This window comes from Ictidomys tridecemlineatus, chromosome 16 (genome assembly GCF_052094955.1).
Source record: "Ictidomys tridecemlineatus isolate mIctTri1 chromosome 16, mIctTri1.hap1, whole genome shotgun sequence".
Classification (NCBI taxonomy): domain Eukaryota; kingdom Metazoa; phylum Chordata; class Mammalia; order Rodentia; family Sciuridae; genus Ictidomys; species Ictidomys tridecemlineatus.
The window spans coordinates 21,046,646-21,063,186 of record NC_135492.1 but is presented as its reverse complement, the minus strand read 5'-3'; the positions used below and the strand labels follow the sequence as shown (position 1 = coordinate 21,063,186).

The following is a 16,541-nucleotide window of genomic DNA, read 5'->3' as shown; positions in this document are numbered from 1 at the left end:
ATCACTGGAAATATAATTATTCTAACTGCCTGGCTCGTACATACCCCTTACCCAGGTGGCTGCCACCATCATGAACAAACATGGAGCCAACTGAAAAATGATTTGTTTCTCCCCACCACATCTTTTCCACCCTGGTGGTCTTTCCTCCCCAGGTATTCATTGTCTTTATATCACCTTCTGACTGTCTACATGAGAATTAGGGCGTGTGTAGGGGTAAAACCCTTCAAAATGCCAGACACCTCACCAGACATTTTACCTTGTCAAATCATTTAATTCTTATGATTGGAGTAAGCATTATCTACATTTTTCAGATGAGGAAAACTTTTTTCAAAAGTTTAGTTATTTGCCCAAACGTCTAAATGATAACCTTGGGATTTGAAACCAGATCTACCTGGCTTCAAAATCTACACATTTTACAAGGAAAACAACAACATCATCTTTCTTACATAAGCCTTGAAATAACACAACCTACAGGAAACAACTTCAGTTGAGGAGGATTACTGTCACAATGGCCCTAGGACCATCTTATCCTCCAACCTCTAAAAGCTTTCTCATTCCTATAATTAAACTCTAAAAGTCCAATATCAACAAATACCAATAGGGGGGAGGTAAGTTCTAAAATGCTTAGATAAGCTTCTAGACAGATTAAATGTCTTGTTTGGATCATGATTTTCTTTAGAAAGATCAGCCTTAAGTGACTCTTTCTAAGAAACAGATCTAACCTAATTCCTTTCATTCTTAAAACTTTCTAAGGATCCCCACTATTAATGGTCTAATGCTACTTTGGCTCATGACTTCCTTTAAGATTTGCTGGCCTCTCCAACAGGCCCATCCCCCTCCAACTTCACACTTTACAACACCAACTATTCACATTCTCTTGCCCTCCCCAAATATCCTTTCTTCATGTTTCCATTTCTCTGAACACATTTCTTCTGACTGCCAGCTTCCCCCACCACCCCAGCCTGTCTAATCAACAACAAACCACATGTCAGACTCCTGTTTGCCTTTTGCCTGTGCTTCAAACACATCTCAACCACTTTCTGACCTTACTGATCACCCTTCCAACCATAATAAATGCATTTATGGACAATAATGTTCTACCATCGAATAAATACCTCTCTTTCTGCCATTATCTTACTGTGTTTCAAGTGAATGCTGTTATCTCCCTGCCAGAATGAAAGGTTCTGAGGGGAAGAACCAAGTTTTTACAGGTGTGTAAATGTCCAGCCTTGGTAGACAGCAAATCTTCCTCATGTGCTAAACCAAGTAGCCATTAAAGCCACACCCCTATGGCTTTTGTTTCAGGAGCTATCTACTCAAAGGGTCAAGAGTCATTTTCATAAAGACATTTTAAGTTTTTTCACTTCATGACCAGAAGCCACTTAAAAACTAATAAATAATCAACATTCTAATTGAAGAAACTATGTCAAACTTACCATCTTAGACAAATAAAGCAAGAATGAATATAACAAGAAAAGTATGTTGTCCAAAAGGGTGGCATCTGCTGGCTCTTCGACCTTTATCTCTAGTTGGTTTTCTGTATCAGCAGCATCAACAGGAGTACCTTCTGTTATAAGTAGCTCTAAAATTGAAAGGGGAAATTGCTATTTTATTTTATGCTATAGAATAAGAATTGTCTCTCTTCAGTTTCAATATTCATTGAGTGTTTCACTAAATATATGAGTTACAGTGCCTGGAATATGTGGCTCTCCTAAAGACAATTAACACAACAGAGAAGAAAACTTCAAAATCCTAATTAGAGCTGTCAAACCCTTCAATTATAAAATGAACAATCTCCAGTCTACTCTCCACTACTTCCATGGCCATACAACTGCTACCAGAACAATATTTACTCAAGGAAAATTTTTAAAACCAGAGATATATAGACAGGGTCACATTCAAAAAACATGGATTTAGTGCTGGTGAAACTTTGTGTTTAAAATTTTAGGAAAGCTGAAAGAGAGGGAGTCTTGGTTTGCAGATTTGCAGGTGAAATGGGCCAAGGCTTAACACAGTATCTGGCACCTGGCAGAGATACTCAACAATTATTTATTGAATGGACAGATGACAACTATTTAAAAAGAACACAGTAGTACCAAGAGAGACTAAAGGGAATTGGGTACAGACCTGCATTGAGGCTCTGTGAATGAGGTAGAATTCCAGTTAGACCTGAGAGCTTGTAGGGGTGGAATTTCAGTATGAGTTACATGAGCCTGGGGTATGTTTGATTAAACAGCAGGAGTCCAGCATGCAGTTATTAAGAAGTTGGACCAGTTGCCTCTAAGGTCTTTCTCAACCCTGAGATTCTATTCACTACTATTTTTTTAAGCTTTTGCCTAATTTTTTTTTTTAGTTTTTGATGGACCTTTATTTTATTTATTTGTATGCAGTGCTGAGAATCAAACTCAGTGCCTCATATGTTAGACAAGCGCTCTACCACTGAGCTACAACCCCAGGCCCTCCATTCACTATTGGTCTATGAATTTGACTGCTGGTGAAGTCTGCCCCATTGGCTCAGCATCTCAGCACCTGAGACACATTAAATGACATTTGGGAAGATTTTACCTATTAAAGGTCATTGACATCATTTTGTGGTGGAACTTAAAAGGCCAGGGAAATAATTCATTCTTAATTTTGTAAGTCAAGTTTTCCCTATTCTTGAAAGTATTGGAGCATGAAAATAACAAATCGTAATGGTGCGTGATTCATTTTCATAACCTTATAGAGTTAAAGACAATTCAGAAGTCAGTAGTGTTCATATATGGATGCAATGTCTTCTGGAAAATGGGAGAACTCATATGTTATTCCTTCTCAAATTAACTGAATCCCCCCTTGCTATGAGTTCTCCTACACTCTGTGTGTGCAGATGGTGGGGGGGGGGAAGGTTCAGATCAGTGCTGCCAAGCCCTGCACTGGTGCAGGATAATGCTTATAGCTATGCTTACAGACCAGAACCTTTAAAAACACAAAATACAGTAATTATGGCTTCATAGCACCATACTGGATGGATTAAAATAAACAATTAGTCATCATCTAATTTACTGATAAAATGAGAGTGAGCAACACAAAAGTAGAATGCTGTTGATGCCATTATTGGGGATTTTTTTGAAAAATTGTTTCTCATCTCCCACTGGATACTGTGCACTATGATGAAGTATTCGTAAGTGTCAATCTAAAATCGATTGCAGTTCTGTACTGTTTGCTGTAAGTATATAGTATAAAGATCTGGACCATTGACTGCATTTGAAAAAGTTTAATTACAATGTCCAGGAAGCAAGTCAAAACAGGACTTGAGCTATATTATATTCCATTTAGAAGAAAAGGGAAGAAAAACACAGAATTTATGAGACTATGAACAGTGATTATTCAAGCTAACTTGTACTAGGCCAGACTTTCCTGGAAGGCCTGCTAAACACAGATTGTGGGTCCCACCCCTAGAGTTTCTGGTGTTGTTGGTCTGGTTGAAAACTACAGTTTTAGAGCATAAGGCCTTTGAAGAAAAATATTTTAGTTGTAAATGGTTTACACAAGCTAGTCATACCTAAACATTTGCTTTTAGGTGAGTTACAGTCTCTGGCCTATTTTTGATTCCTAGTCATCTTTATTCTTGCTTTTCTCTCACTTAAGATATATTTTTTTTTTAACTCACATGTACCTATATCACTCTCTGCTCTATTTCGTACCTTTGGCAACAAATATCCTTGAAAGCCTTCATTATGGTAATGCCTCTACTTTGTAGAGAAAAATTGGCAAGCTTTACCTGGGTCTACTTTCTCAGTATTTGGGATCTGAGACACTTCTGAAACACCCATGTCCTCAGTCACAGGTTGATTCAAGAGGCTGGGCTCTTCAGGATGGTTCATATTAAAATGATGACGCAGGAGGTTTGGCTCTTCATGAAGATTTCTATTAAGACGATTTGTGTTCTCTTTAGGAAAATCATCTTCATGGGGTGGCTGCATCTCTACAAGGGAGAAGAATGCATTGAGCCAGATGGATGACACTATCTACCCCCACTTAAGCCCAATGATCAGCACTCCCCCTCAGCACACAGTTCCAGATACCTCAACACTGCCCTCCATGTCCTGGCATGAGCCCATGAGAACAACTGGGCAAGGATACGGGAGGGTTAATTGTTTTCATCCCATTTAAAGGATGACTGAACTATACAGTCAAATTTATAAAGAAGCCTCATCTGCCAGAGGACTTTCCTCCTTTCCCATTTCCATATCACCTCGTTCCTTGTCCATCATGTCTACCCTTTTGGCTGTGGTTTCAGTTTTCTTTAAAATCTTCCAAATTATACTCATTTCTTGTTTGTTTTCTTTGGTTTCTAGATAAGGATTGATTTCTTTTTTCAAAAGTTTATAAGCATCAGTCTTCTCCTGTTCGTTTGAGACCTGAGAAATGTTGCTGGTTTTGTTTTTTTCACTTTCTGGCACTTTCAATTTATCTGGTAGTATTTCTTCAAAAAGTTCAAGTGAAGTTTGTTCACCCTGAGCATTATCTGTTTGACTATCTGCATGAGGATGGTTCTTCTGAGCCAAAAATTGTTCCTCAAGATCCACAGTGTTTTCTGAGAATGCACTTTCAATTTGTTGTGAGTTTGCTACTACTGGTTTAGGTTCAGGTTCAACATCCTGGGAGACTTCAGGAAATTGTCCCACTTTTTCTATAGCTTTCTCAGAATCTTCATTTGCAGAATCATACAATTCCCAAAATCCTAGAAGTTCTTCTACGTTATAATTATCAAAATCATCTCCTCCAACATCAAAACAAACAAAATCTGTCTCCTGTAAGGAAAAGAAAACCATTAATGTGTCAATAACAAAGTATCACAAAAGCAAACTCATCCATGCTCCCAAATTCAGGATTGGTTCTAAAGAATCTTTGAATCTTTAGAAAGTCTGTTCTTTCTTTCTTTCTTTTTTTAACATGGGTCATATTCTTTAAAAAGCATAATGAGTAAAAATGGTGACAATTTGGTCTCCAACTGCCTGACTCTTGGGTCTCTCTCAATTTTCTCTGAACATAAGTAGGGAAAGGCAAGGTATCACTTATAGGATCCTCCAGCTCTTAATATCTACACCTATGTTTCAGAAATTTAACTCTTAATCATTTGCTCAGGAGAAGCTGGAAGATCCTGCAGGCTTGAGCAAGATGAATCAGTTTTAAAGTATCTTACTGAGATACAAGTACATTGGATGGAATAAAGAATGATATTAAGGAGGCTCCTCACATTATTATTACCACAAGAACAAACTGAAAACAAGATTCAACAAGGTATACACCTTTCTCTTCATCAGGGTTTCACAGTCACTAAGATCTCTCTCAGGATTATGTGTATATTATCTAGTCTTCCTTCTTGCTACTAGTAAGCAAATTGATATAAAAGGAGCCATAGTATGAATGGACATGTTTTAAAAAAATTTCCATTCCTAATTAAATCTTCATAATATTCTGCGGGGGTTCCGGGGGTGGGGGAGGCAGTTCAATGTAGTAGGGATGAGTGATTTCCTCTCCTCATCACATGCATTTCTAAGCCATGAGGGATGCATGTAATGGGAAATACAATGAGAAGGCAGAGTTCAAAACAAATGAGTTCTCTGTAATCAGTGAACTGCTGTCACAGCTTAAATCCCAAGAACTCTCTTTACCAACAATGAAGTCCAACAAGCAACAGAAGTGATTTTATGGCCCCTGAGATTATAAAGAAATTTTAGGAACAGCAACAACAAACAGGATGACTTTATCCATTCAGTCCATCTAATCTAAGAACTGTCCTAGCCTAGCAGTTTGCATATTCTACAGCCACTACAAAGAGCTGCCCAAAGATGTTTCAGGGTTGGTGGGCATCAATTACTATACAATTTAAAACTCTAGAAAATAATCAGCTGAAGTGAGAATTCTAGAACACGAAATCCTTTCAGTCACAAAATCAATTTAAGTCAGAGCACCATACAGGAATGTTGTATAAAGGAAGCAGTTGGGGCCTTAAAAGATCTGAGACTGAACATCACCTGAAAGGCTCAGGTCCCCTTTTCCAAATCTATAACATGACTATGATCCCGTAAATGACTAAGAATAAGAAAACCTTTGTAAGTACATATTTCTAGCCTAGTATAAAAGTTAGAGTTTATTAATTTAACCTAAATATACTTAAAATGTCTAATAACTATCCAATGAGTTTTGCCTGTAAAATGAAATTATTTGCCTCTTAGAATATCTGTTTCAATATATTAGACAACTCTCAGATTATAATATAATCACCCTAGAATGCCTTTCAAACTTTTTTTTTACAGGTAGTCTGATTTCAAATGAAAATCTGACACACAAATGTTAGATTGCCCCCCAAACACATTATAAAACATTCAGAAGCAGTTAACTGAATATAACTGATGGATTTATAAGCCAGTTTACAATTGAGAACAAAAAAGAAATCCATAACTTACATCTGTTGGAATTTGTAGCTCTTCTTTAGTATGTTCACGAACTACCTTGATGAAATCTTTTGGAAAGTATCCAAACATATGGCCAACCTATAGTGCAAAAGAGACAAATATCAAATAAATTCTGTACAAGGAATATAAATAAGAGATTTCTCAGAAGTGGCAGGAAATATACACATAATAGATAGATATATGGTATAACCAAGAAAGAAAATTGCTATAACAATTACACTGAGATTATTATTTCAAATAAAAATTAAGTACAGAACTATTAAAGCAACATTTCCAACCACTGAAGTTTTCTTTTTTACATTTAGCTTAATTCTCAACACAGAGCATATAAAGTTAAGACTTCTGAAGTAAATAAAAGATCTGCATAGAAGATTATTGGATACTATATGGTTAAAACTATGTAAATCAAAGCTGGTTATAAATGCAATTCCAAATAACCTCTAGCAAGAATTTACCTGTACATTTTGTAGCATTGCTCATAAACCAATATTTATGTCTTTCTTAACCAATACACAACAGTCATAAAAATTAATAAGTAAAAACAATACAAAAATCTCTAAAATGTATTACCACTATAGCAGATGTATTGATAGTATATGCTTTCCTAGCTTTGTCCAAATCTACTTTTACAAGCACTTGGGGAGTGCTGAGGGCCATTGTCAAGTAGGAATGAAGCTTCAAAATTTCCTTGCCAGCGTACCCCATGTTAAATGGATTTATCTGTTGACATTGCATGTAAGGTGACTTTGCTCAAGGACCAAGGCAGATCCGGGTTTAGAGCTGATCAGGTTTGAGGAAGTATCCCACTCCTTAGGGTGTTCCCGGTTTAAGACAAAAGGAGTTTTAGGGAAGTTGGAGGTTGAAGATTATTGCTGCTGGGAGTAGGGCGTGCCTGCAGCCTGAGTTCCCGCTGAGTTCTCCTGGAGAAAAAGTTTTTAGGAGGTGAATTGTTTGGGAGATTGTATTGCCCCTGAACCTGTGTGGAGGTGGTGTGAGTCGGGAATAAAGAATTGCTGTTTCAATCTACAAGGCTGTGAGTGCCTCCTGATTCTGTGCCCAGCCAAGACTGTGGCTTTATGGTGGCCCGTACGTGGGATGTCTGAAGCTTGGGGGTAAGTGAATTTGTTCGCTCCTGAAGGAGAGCAAAAAAATGGGTGACCATTTCAAAAAACAATGTGTTCTTGTTTTGATTTATTTTTTTTTTCATTTCAAGTGGCCTGTTCCTAGAACTTTCTCAGGCAAACTAAGGAAAATGGTTGACTCAAGGTTTGAAGTTGTTCGCCTCCGAGGAAGAAAAATTGTTAGAGGAAGGAGGTACCCCAGTAAGACCAAGAAAAACTATGGCATATGTTGATACAATACAAAAATGTAGTCCATGGCTTTATAAAGATGAGTTATTAAGTGTATCAATGGGACCATTATGGTATCCTGTAGAAGGATTTTTCTTCAACAAGAAAGAGATGGCTAGTTCTGTTCACTATACTTGTCTTGGTTTTTACAGACAGCTAATTCATTTACAAAGCTAAAATGTTAAAATATCAACCACTAAATATGAAATCAAGTACTCTTTACTTATTAAGTTCCATAAGGTAATATATTTAAACATTATGTGTGTTTTCATAAATTGGCAAATGGAAAAATGTTTAATATTGCTTTGGTCTGTGTCTTTGCTGAAACAAGGTTACTAAGTGTTAAGATTCTATCATGTGTAATTTATATACAGAGAGTATAAGAAGTTTCAGCTGGGTTTCAATTACAGTATAACAGTACCTTAAAAAACATGAAAGTATTTCATCTTATTAAAGTGGAGTAATTTTATAAGGGTTGTTTTAGAATGTGAATTTATAAAAAGGGTTAATGGTTAAAAAAGAGATATAAAAAGATTCAAGATGTGGAAATATATTTTAATATAAAAGGTTAAAGGAAAAAGAAATGTTTCTAGTTGAGATAATCTCTGTGTGGTAAAGTGAAAAGTTGTAAAATGCCATTTAAAAAGATTTTGAGGAAACTAGATTTAATTTAAAAGCTTGAGAAAGGTAGAAAGAAAAAAAAGGTATTTGTACATGGCAGATTGAGACAAAGCTTCCTAATGGAGTAAAAAAGAGCCTTTGGTTGAAGGGCAGCCATGTAAACTAATATAAAGCGATTTAAACAAAATCTAAGCCTCGTTTAAAAGAGTGAAGCTGTAGGTGGTGAAAAAGTACATTTAAAAGTACAGTATAGATGATAAATGAAATGCTTTAAAAGGTTAAATTGAAGGTTGTTGAGATACCTTCATGGCGAGAAAAAAGATTGCTTTACTCATCAAACTATTAAAATGTACTTATTAAACTAAAAAGAGGAAGATGAGATAATCTTTGTTTGGTAAAGTAAAAAGTTGTAAAATGTCTAAGTACATTGCAAAAAGCTTTAAAAGTTTAAATTGAAGGTGGTTAAGATGCCTTCATGATGGAGTAAAAAAAAATATAACCCATGAAAATGGGAAGATAATAAGATAAAAGATTAGATAAAGAAGATTAAAAATTTGAAGTGGAAAACTTCAAAAACAGAAGTACAAAAAGGTAAAAAAAAAGAGAGAAGATGTAGAAAGATAAAGATATAGGAAGATAAAAAGATGTAGAAAGACAAGAATTTTATACCCACAAAATAGGAAACGAAAGAAAACTAGGAGAGAAGAAAGCAACTAAGGGTAAATATAAAAACCTTAGAAGAAAACTAGAAGATAGAAATAAGAGAAAATGGTTAAAAATGTCAAGTAAAGGTATTTCAGATAAGACAACTATGGTTTCAAACCACATTTAAAAATTAAAAGGTCTAAAGTAATTCTAAAAACTAAGGCAAAATGCTTTTGAAAGACTTAAATTTAAAAGGATCTTAAAGGGGTATATATCCCCCAAAGATAAACTTAAAATAACCCTTTTTTTACTCTAAACTTTTAAAATTTGGATTCATCAGGACTTAATGCTGCGGAAAGACATATGTATCCAAAAAATGTACATAAGCCTAAGGTACTTTGGAAAGATATTCTAACAGGACATTGGAAAGCTCCTGACCCAGTGTTTGTCTGGAGTCGGGGTTCTGTTTTTGTGTTTCCACAGGGAGAACAGCAGCCGATTTAGATTCCAGAGACACTAACTAAAACAATTTCTACAGACCAAAAAGAAGATAATTTGACTCAAATCCATAACAGCTGATATCCAGAGCTCCAGCTTGGCTATTCTTACATCTGCGACAGTGATTAACCACGGTGCCTTTTTTCAATATCTATTTTATTATTGCATTTTTCCCACATCATAAAGTTCTATTTTATTTTTTGAGCTCATACAAACCTAGGTTAATGTTTTTCTGATCAGCTTTGTTTTTTGACTGTGTTTTATTTTTTGACTGCGGAGTTTTTAAACATTGCAATGGAGATTTTACCTAGGTAAAGCTACAAGGCTGTTATTATTGTCTTATGTGTTGTATGTTATGAGTGCACTGTTTTGTGTTGCATGTCAGTATGTGTGTATGTCCATATTTTTATATGAGGAGCGCTCATGAAAAAATGGATCCGAATTTTCTTTTTTTTAATTCACGTGATTTAAGTGGTTTAATCTAAATTAGATAAACAGCTGTTAATGATTGTTTTCAAAGGTGGTTAACAGATCTGTTTGCTTACTATTGTTTTTAAAGGTGATTAACAGATCTGTTTGTTTACTTTCACTTTTCCTTTTCATTATATTTAATAATTCTGTTCAGGATAATGTCTCTTTAACATCATTGCCAGAATTCCCATCTCCATCCCAGTGCCAGTGAAGACTAAGAAAACCAAACTACAGCTTCTATGATAGCTATCACAGTAAACTGTATAAACTGATGCATCAATGAATATAACTCAACAAGTAATGCTCAATCAAGGACTTGATTTACTTTGGGAGGAAATGGACATATTGATAGATTCCTCCGATTTGAACTGCTTGCAGAACTTGCTTGGACTATATATGAGTTGCATGCATTGTGAACTATCGTCTGGTACAGCGAATTGTGGTACTGCTGGCATATCCTTGCTGATGGTGTCACCAGTGATGCAATTTCCTTGCCAGCGCACCCCATGTTAATTGTGGTAATGCTGGCATCTTTGCTGATGGTGTCACCAGTGACACAATTTTTCCAAAGGAGCCGTCAATTGGCTTGGTGTCGTGGCATTTCTGTATCCTCCTCCCTTCTACTAGTGATGGTCTAAAATTTGGGGGCCAACAGAGGTGAGGCAAGAACCTCACCCCCCCCACTGGCACCAAGGTTAAATTTGGGGGCCAACAGAGGTGAGGCAAGAACCTCACCCCCCCCACACTGGTGCTTAGGCCTATCCACAAGCATGGCTGAATGCTGGACCGGTAGTCAGTGACGGGTTGATCTGGTTGCAGTGGATTCAACCCAAGACAGGAAACTGACGTCTAAAGGTCAGTTCTCCCATGACAGGTAAGAACCATATGTTGAATTGGACAACCTACCAGGCACGGTCCTTTAGCCACATTGCTTGTTGTTTAATTAATCAGAAGGGGGGAGAAAATTAATGCTGCAGCCTTGGCTGGGCACAGAATCAGGAGGCACTCACAGCCTTGTAGATTGAAACAGCAATTCTTTATTCCCGACTCACACCGCCTCCACACAGGTTCAGGGGCAATCCAATCTCCCAAAAAATTCACCTCCTAAAAACTTTTTCTCCAGGAGAACTCAGGCTGCAGGCACGCCCTACTCCCAGCAGGAATAATCTTCAACCTCCAACTTCCCTAAAACTCCTTTTGTCTTAAACTGGGAACACCCTAAGGAGTGGGATACTTCCTCAAACCTGATCAGCTCTAAACCTGGATCCACCTTGGTCCTTGAGCAAGGTCACCTTACATGCAATGTCAACAGCGAAATCCATTTAACATGGGGTACGCTGGCAAGGAAAATTTGAAGCGTCATTCCTACTTGACAATGGCACTCAGCAGGGGAGAAAATAAAATTACAATATAATGCATATGAAACCACATATCAAGCTTCAGTTTCACCCAAAATAAATCCTCTGCAGAAAAGAACCCCATTTATTTTCAGCACCAACATTTAAATTATATTAAGTTACATAAAGTGTACAAAAGGTATATAAAGTTCCCCTTGAGAAAGACACTCCTATTACTAACTACTGACTAAAAGGAACAGAAGATTCTTGTCAATAATTAAAGGAAACTGATAGGCAAATCAAATGCCCAAAAAAGAAAATTAAAAAAGGCATCTTATCACTACCTCTAAAATATCCCCATTCATGAATGTTCTTGTTATATCTAGAAACCATCTGAGAACCAGTATTAGTGGTAGAATACTGCCATGAAGAATAAGACGGAGCAATTAAAAGTTTCATCACTGCAGATAAAGTCTGAGACTCTAGAAAACCAACAACATTGTAGAATGAAAACTGAAAATTCAAAAGGAGAATCATTTTGAAAACTAAAGAGTTTTTAATTTCTTAAGTATAACACTTATGACATGAGAGGTGAGTCTGAGGGGAAATACACTTTTCCCTTCTGATGAAAATTCTATTAAGGTTAAATTTGGAAAAGGGAAAGAAACCAGAGATGTATGGAGAAAGGGAACACATTTATCTCTTCTTAATCTGTGTCAAATGAGACCATAGATTATATAAAGCTCCATAATTACACACTGGGTGGTATCCCATTTCTTGTGATATGAAAAAAAATGATGCAGAATCATGGAGGCTCATGACTGGAAATAATTTTTATATCTAATTTTGCTTCCATACATCATCCCTGCCAAGGTGCTATTGATTTGATTTGTGGGTGGGGAGCCAAAAACTGCCACAAGAGAACAAATTCTGCATAAGCTACTATCAGAACAAATGTACTTAAGTGCCACTGCCCTGAAAGGAAAGGGGTAGCAACCACAACCAGTTCAGTTCTGTTTCAGAAAGTCTCCTGACTTTCTATGCTGTGCCAGGCCTAAGGTGTGTTAGGAGCACAGGGCCTGGCAAAGAGGTCAGGTTAACTCTACAAAGACCCCAAGAAATCAGTCATTTAAATCTACACTGCTACCCATCAAAAGTAAGAATATAACACCTGTCAAACTTTTACTTACAATTCCGGCCCAAAGTTCTGGTGATACCTCTGCAAGTTTATAGTAGACAAATACAGGGTCACCTTTTTTAAAATTTACAAAACGACAATCTGGTCCTGTGAAATCTTCAACAGCTTCACCTCGATACATTAACACTGTATATGAACATTGAAAAAAGAAAAAACAAACATTAGGATTTGATTTTTCACAGTCCATATTGACTCATCAGGAAATTTGAATCCCACTATGAACAAAAATCAAGTTTTTCCAGTACTCTCTGGAATCACTTTTAATTCACCTGCTCAAAGTATCTAAAATCCTTAGAGATTTTATTGCTATAAAATACAATATTCCCTGCAATTAGACGAGGGAAAAGGAAGCTTCTCTATTTTTCTCTGTGCTGAGAAATAAAAAGCAAAGTGGCTACCACCAACCATAGCTGGTTTCAGTGAAACTCTTGGTTCTTGCAGGCCTCAATTTTTTTCTGTTTCATAATCATAGAAAGCTTCATTTTGCAAATATGTAAATCCAAGTGTAGACATGGACAGGCTTAAGTATGGCTTCATGCAGAGGTAATAGGGAAGAGGTTAGAATATCCAGGAACACCCAAGGGGTTAATTAACTTGAACTAACTGCTAAAAGACATTACCTTTAAGTGGCTGCAAGTGCTACCATGCAGCCGTAAACACTGTCAATTTCATTTGCAGCAGAGTTGCTGTCTCTGGGTTCAGGATCTGGGTAAATAACCAGGAAATATATTTTCTCTGAGCAAATATTGTTGACTATATCCAACATTAAGATTGTTTCGAAACATCCTCATTCGTATTTTTTTTAAAAAACAAAATCAAAAGTGGGTATCCTATTTGACAAGGAACAAGTTTAACCATGAGAAAAGGTCAGGCAATACCTTCATGCTTAAAATGCAGGACTAGGATCACAATTGATCTAGAAACTGGTAGAAGCAACATTTTTCTTTTGGTTGACCAAATAGACAGTTTCTGATTTAAGATGAAATGGACAATAGATGTATGTAAAAAGCACAAAGAAATGGAAATAACACTTTTTCTAAAAGCCAATTAGCAGTAAAATACACAAGAATGTTTGTTTTATAAAAATATATGTCTGAGGAACAAACACAGATTTGGAGAGGGTAACTTGTTTTTTTGAAGCTAAAATAGGACTATTTTCAGAACTGTCAGCATCCTAATTCATATATAATTAAGAGGCCAAGTTGAAGGTGAGAGTCACTTTAAGATGGGGAATTCTCATCACAAGTGGAAATGGCAATGTTTCTCTTGTTCCCCCTTAGGTCATAGAGGATTTATAAATCAGTAATATATTAGGTGACAACATAATGCATACTATGGAGCACCTATTAAGTTTTTTTTTTTTTTGGAGCACTTATTTGGAAGGCACACAAGGACACCTTACATACACACCTCACTACTTCCTACAACACAACACAGACCCACCTGTTGTTTTTGGTCACATCTGTTTGGACACAGGCCATTTCTCAAGTTATGTTACCCCACTGAACCTAACCAACACCATGTCTTAGTACTGACGAAGCATCAGTGATGAGATTGTCCAGGTATCCCACGTAGGATAGCGCTCAATAGCAAAGAATAGCAAAAATGAAAGAAAATATCATGGCAGCTGCTTTGCTTCTCTGAGTGTTTATTTATTCCAGCCTTAGGGTTACCTCTAGGAACTTCTTAACATATATTGGAGACATCTTTTTTCTTTATTGGAGTGGAACAAACAATTCAAATTACAAAATTTGGTTTTGGTAACACCAATTTAGGCATAAAGAGCTCAATGGTAAACTTCTTGGCCTTTTTAGCATGAATATTTTAAAATATGTACTGCTTACAATTTATGGACAACACGGTCATCAAGTTGCAAGGTTACTAGAAACCAAGCGGGAGTCCATAAGAAGTATTCTGGGCCAGTAAATATATAGAGGAAAGAGGTTCCAACAACACTAGTGACTGAGTCTCAAACTGAATTGGCTTATAAAAATCTTGGAGTATTTATTATTGTTATTGCAACAAACCTCTTCATCTGAATCTGAATGGCTACATCCTCCCCACTGCCCACCTCCAATCCAGGACTGGGAAGCAATTCTGTCCGATTCCTGCGCACAGAAGAGGCTGCAGTTCCCAGGTGGCTGGTGCAGATCCTTGGCCTCTTTCAAAAGCAAAAGATTATTGGCCCACCTGCTACCCTACCTCAAATATGAAGGGAGGCTTCTATGCACAGAAATGACAGGATTGAAGCAGAGTCGGGGTCGAGACCTCGGAACACATTGCGTGCCTGGACTCGGTGCTCTTCCCAAGCCTAAACTCTAGTCCCTGTTAAAAGGCAAAACCAGCCCAATCCCAAGTGCAGCAAAAGGACGAAGGGGCCAGTGAGCCTTTCCCAAGGAGCCCCACCATCAACCTGCCGAGGGAATTAGGGCCACCGAGCCCTGGAGAGTATCTGCCCTGATACTGCACTGGCCCAGGTCCCTGTAGAGGGGGCAGAAAAGCGCTCTGCTACACCGTGGGCACAACCCCATCACCCACTGAGATCCTAGGTGAATCCTGGAAGGGAATAAACTGAGAGCTGTCCCTGGGGAATCCTGTTTCCCAACCCCCGCCTCAGTCAGTAGAGAAAAATAAAACGCTGGCAACAAGTGGGAGTCGAAGCCCCCCACAATTCGAGCAGGCTGGCTGGGGCGCCAGCAGAGCCAGAGGGGACACACGCAGGGTCCCGAGGCTCTGTCACTCCTGCTCCCCATCCGTCATCCTGCGACCCCCCTCACCCAGCCCTCGGGGCTGGGGACCGGGAGATCGGAGCCCCATGCGGCCCCAAAGAGCCACAGTGGAGACCCTGGGCTGCCCGCCCGCCTGTGCACTCACTGCTGCATTCGTCGTCTGCACAGAGTTTGTGTTTCGACCAGCGCTGACCGGTGCTCGGGTCCGGTTGGCCCGGCACTCGCCAGTTCGGCTGCAGCACGAACAGCCAGAAGAGCACCATGAACAGCCAGAAGACCAGCACCTGCGCCACAGCCATGTTGTGGTCACCTGGGTGAGCCGGTGGAGTAGGCTGCAGCGGGCGTCTGTGGGCGCGTAGGAGGTGGGGCTCAGGGGGCGTGTGGGTAGCCAAGCGCAGAGGGGTGGCGCCAGGGAAGGCTTAAGCCTTTCCTGGGTGACACTTCAGCAGGGATATCTGGGGGTCGGTCCACAGACTCTACTGGAGAACGCACGGAGCTGGAGCTCCGTCCTTCTCTAGTCCAGACCTTCTCCTCAACTGAAGACCTTCTCCTCTAGTCGCTGCCTTGGCAACTAGGACTCTCCTTCTCGTCCAATCACCTGCCTTTGCTTCTGTGCCCTCACAAGCGACCCTCCACATGATTCTAGTAGTCACCCACCCATCCCCCCCCCCGCCAACTGGTCCTTTCTGGCTTTCCTCAACGTCTCATTTCTGGTTCATCCTGAACTAGCCATCCCCCATTCCATCACTCCCATCCCCCATTCCTGGTCTGGTACCTCCTTTACTGAACTACCAAATCCCACCCCTGACTTGTCACAGCTAGTCTATGGTTCCAGGCTCCCTCCCCTTCAAACTCCTAGAGGTTCCTTGAAGCCCCACCCCAAGATCCCTCTGATTAGGAAAGGGGAAGGTGAATGAAACTGTGAGTGAGGGTGTAAACTGGAGACAGTGGCCTGCTTTTTTTTAAGGCGGGGACAGGTGGGGGAAGAGAGATGGACATTAGTCTTCAGGCTAAGATCTTGAGATTCTTATCTTTATCCGTAAGGGAAAAAATTATTTAATTCAAAAGCATATTTTTAACTCTCATTTTGTGCTACCATTCATGCCAGATGCTGGACAAAGCCCTAGCATGGTGTGGGAGTGGATGAAAATCAAAAGACAAGATATCTGGTCCTGGTCCAAAAAAGTCCACAACTTAGTGGGAACCAACTGACAAAACCGATTGTCAGAGAA

The 16,541-nt window shown here is 38.7% G+C and overlaps 1 protein-coding gene across 1 annotated transcript in view; it reads right to left on the bottom strand.

Moving 5' to 3' along the window:
* Positions 1 to 16,541, bottom strand: part of LOC144371242 (transport and Golgi organization protein 1 homolog) — a 91,139-nt gene that overhangs the window by 33,718 nt on the left and 40,880 nt on the right. The window contains exons 7-10 of the mRNA XM_078033655.1: positions 6,453 to 6,539; positions 4,235 to 4,793; positions 3,761 to 3,964; positions 1,437 to 1,582 (exon numbers count right to left, since the gene is read on the bottom strand). Of these exons, the coding sequence (XP_077889781.1) occupies positions 1,437 to 1,582; positions 3,761 to 3,964; positions 4,235 to 4,793; positions 6,453 to 6,539 (996 nt within the window). The remainder of the gene's footprint in view (positions 1 to 1,436; positions 1,583 to 3,760; positions 3,965 to 4,234; positions 4,794 to 6,452; positions 6,540 to 16,541) is intronic.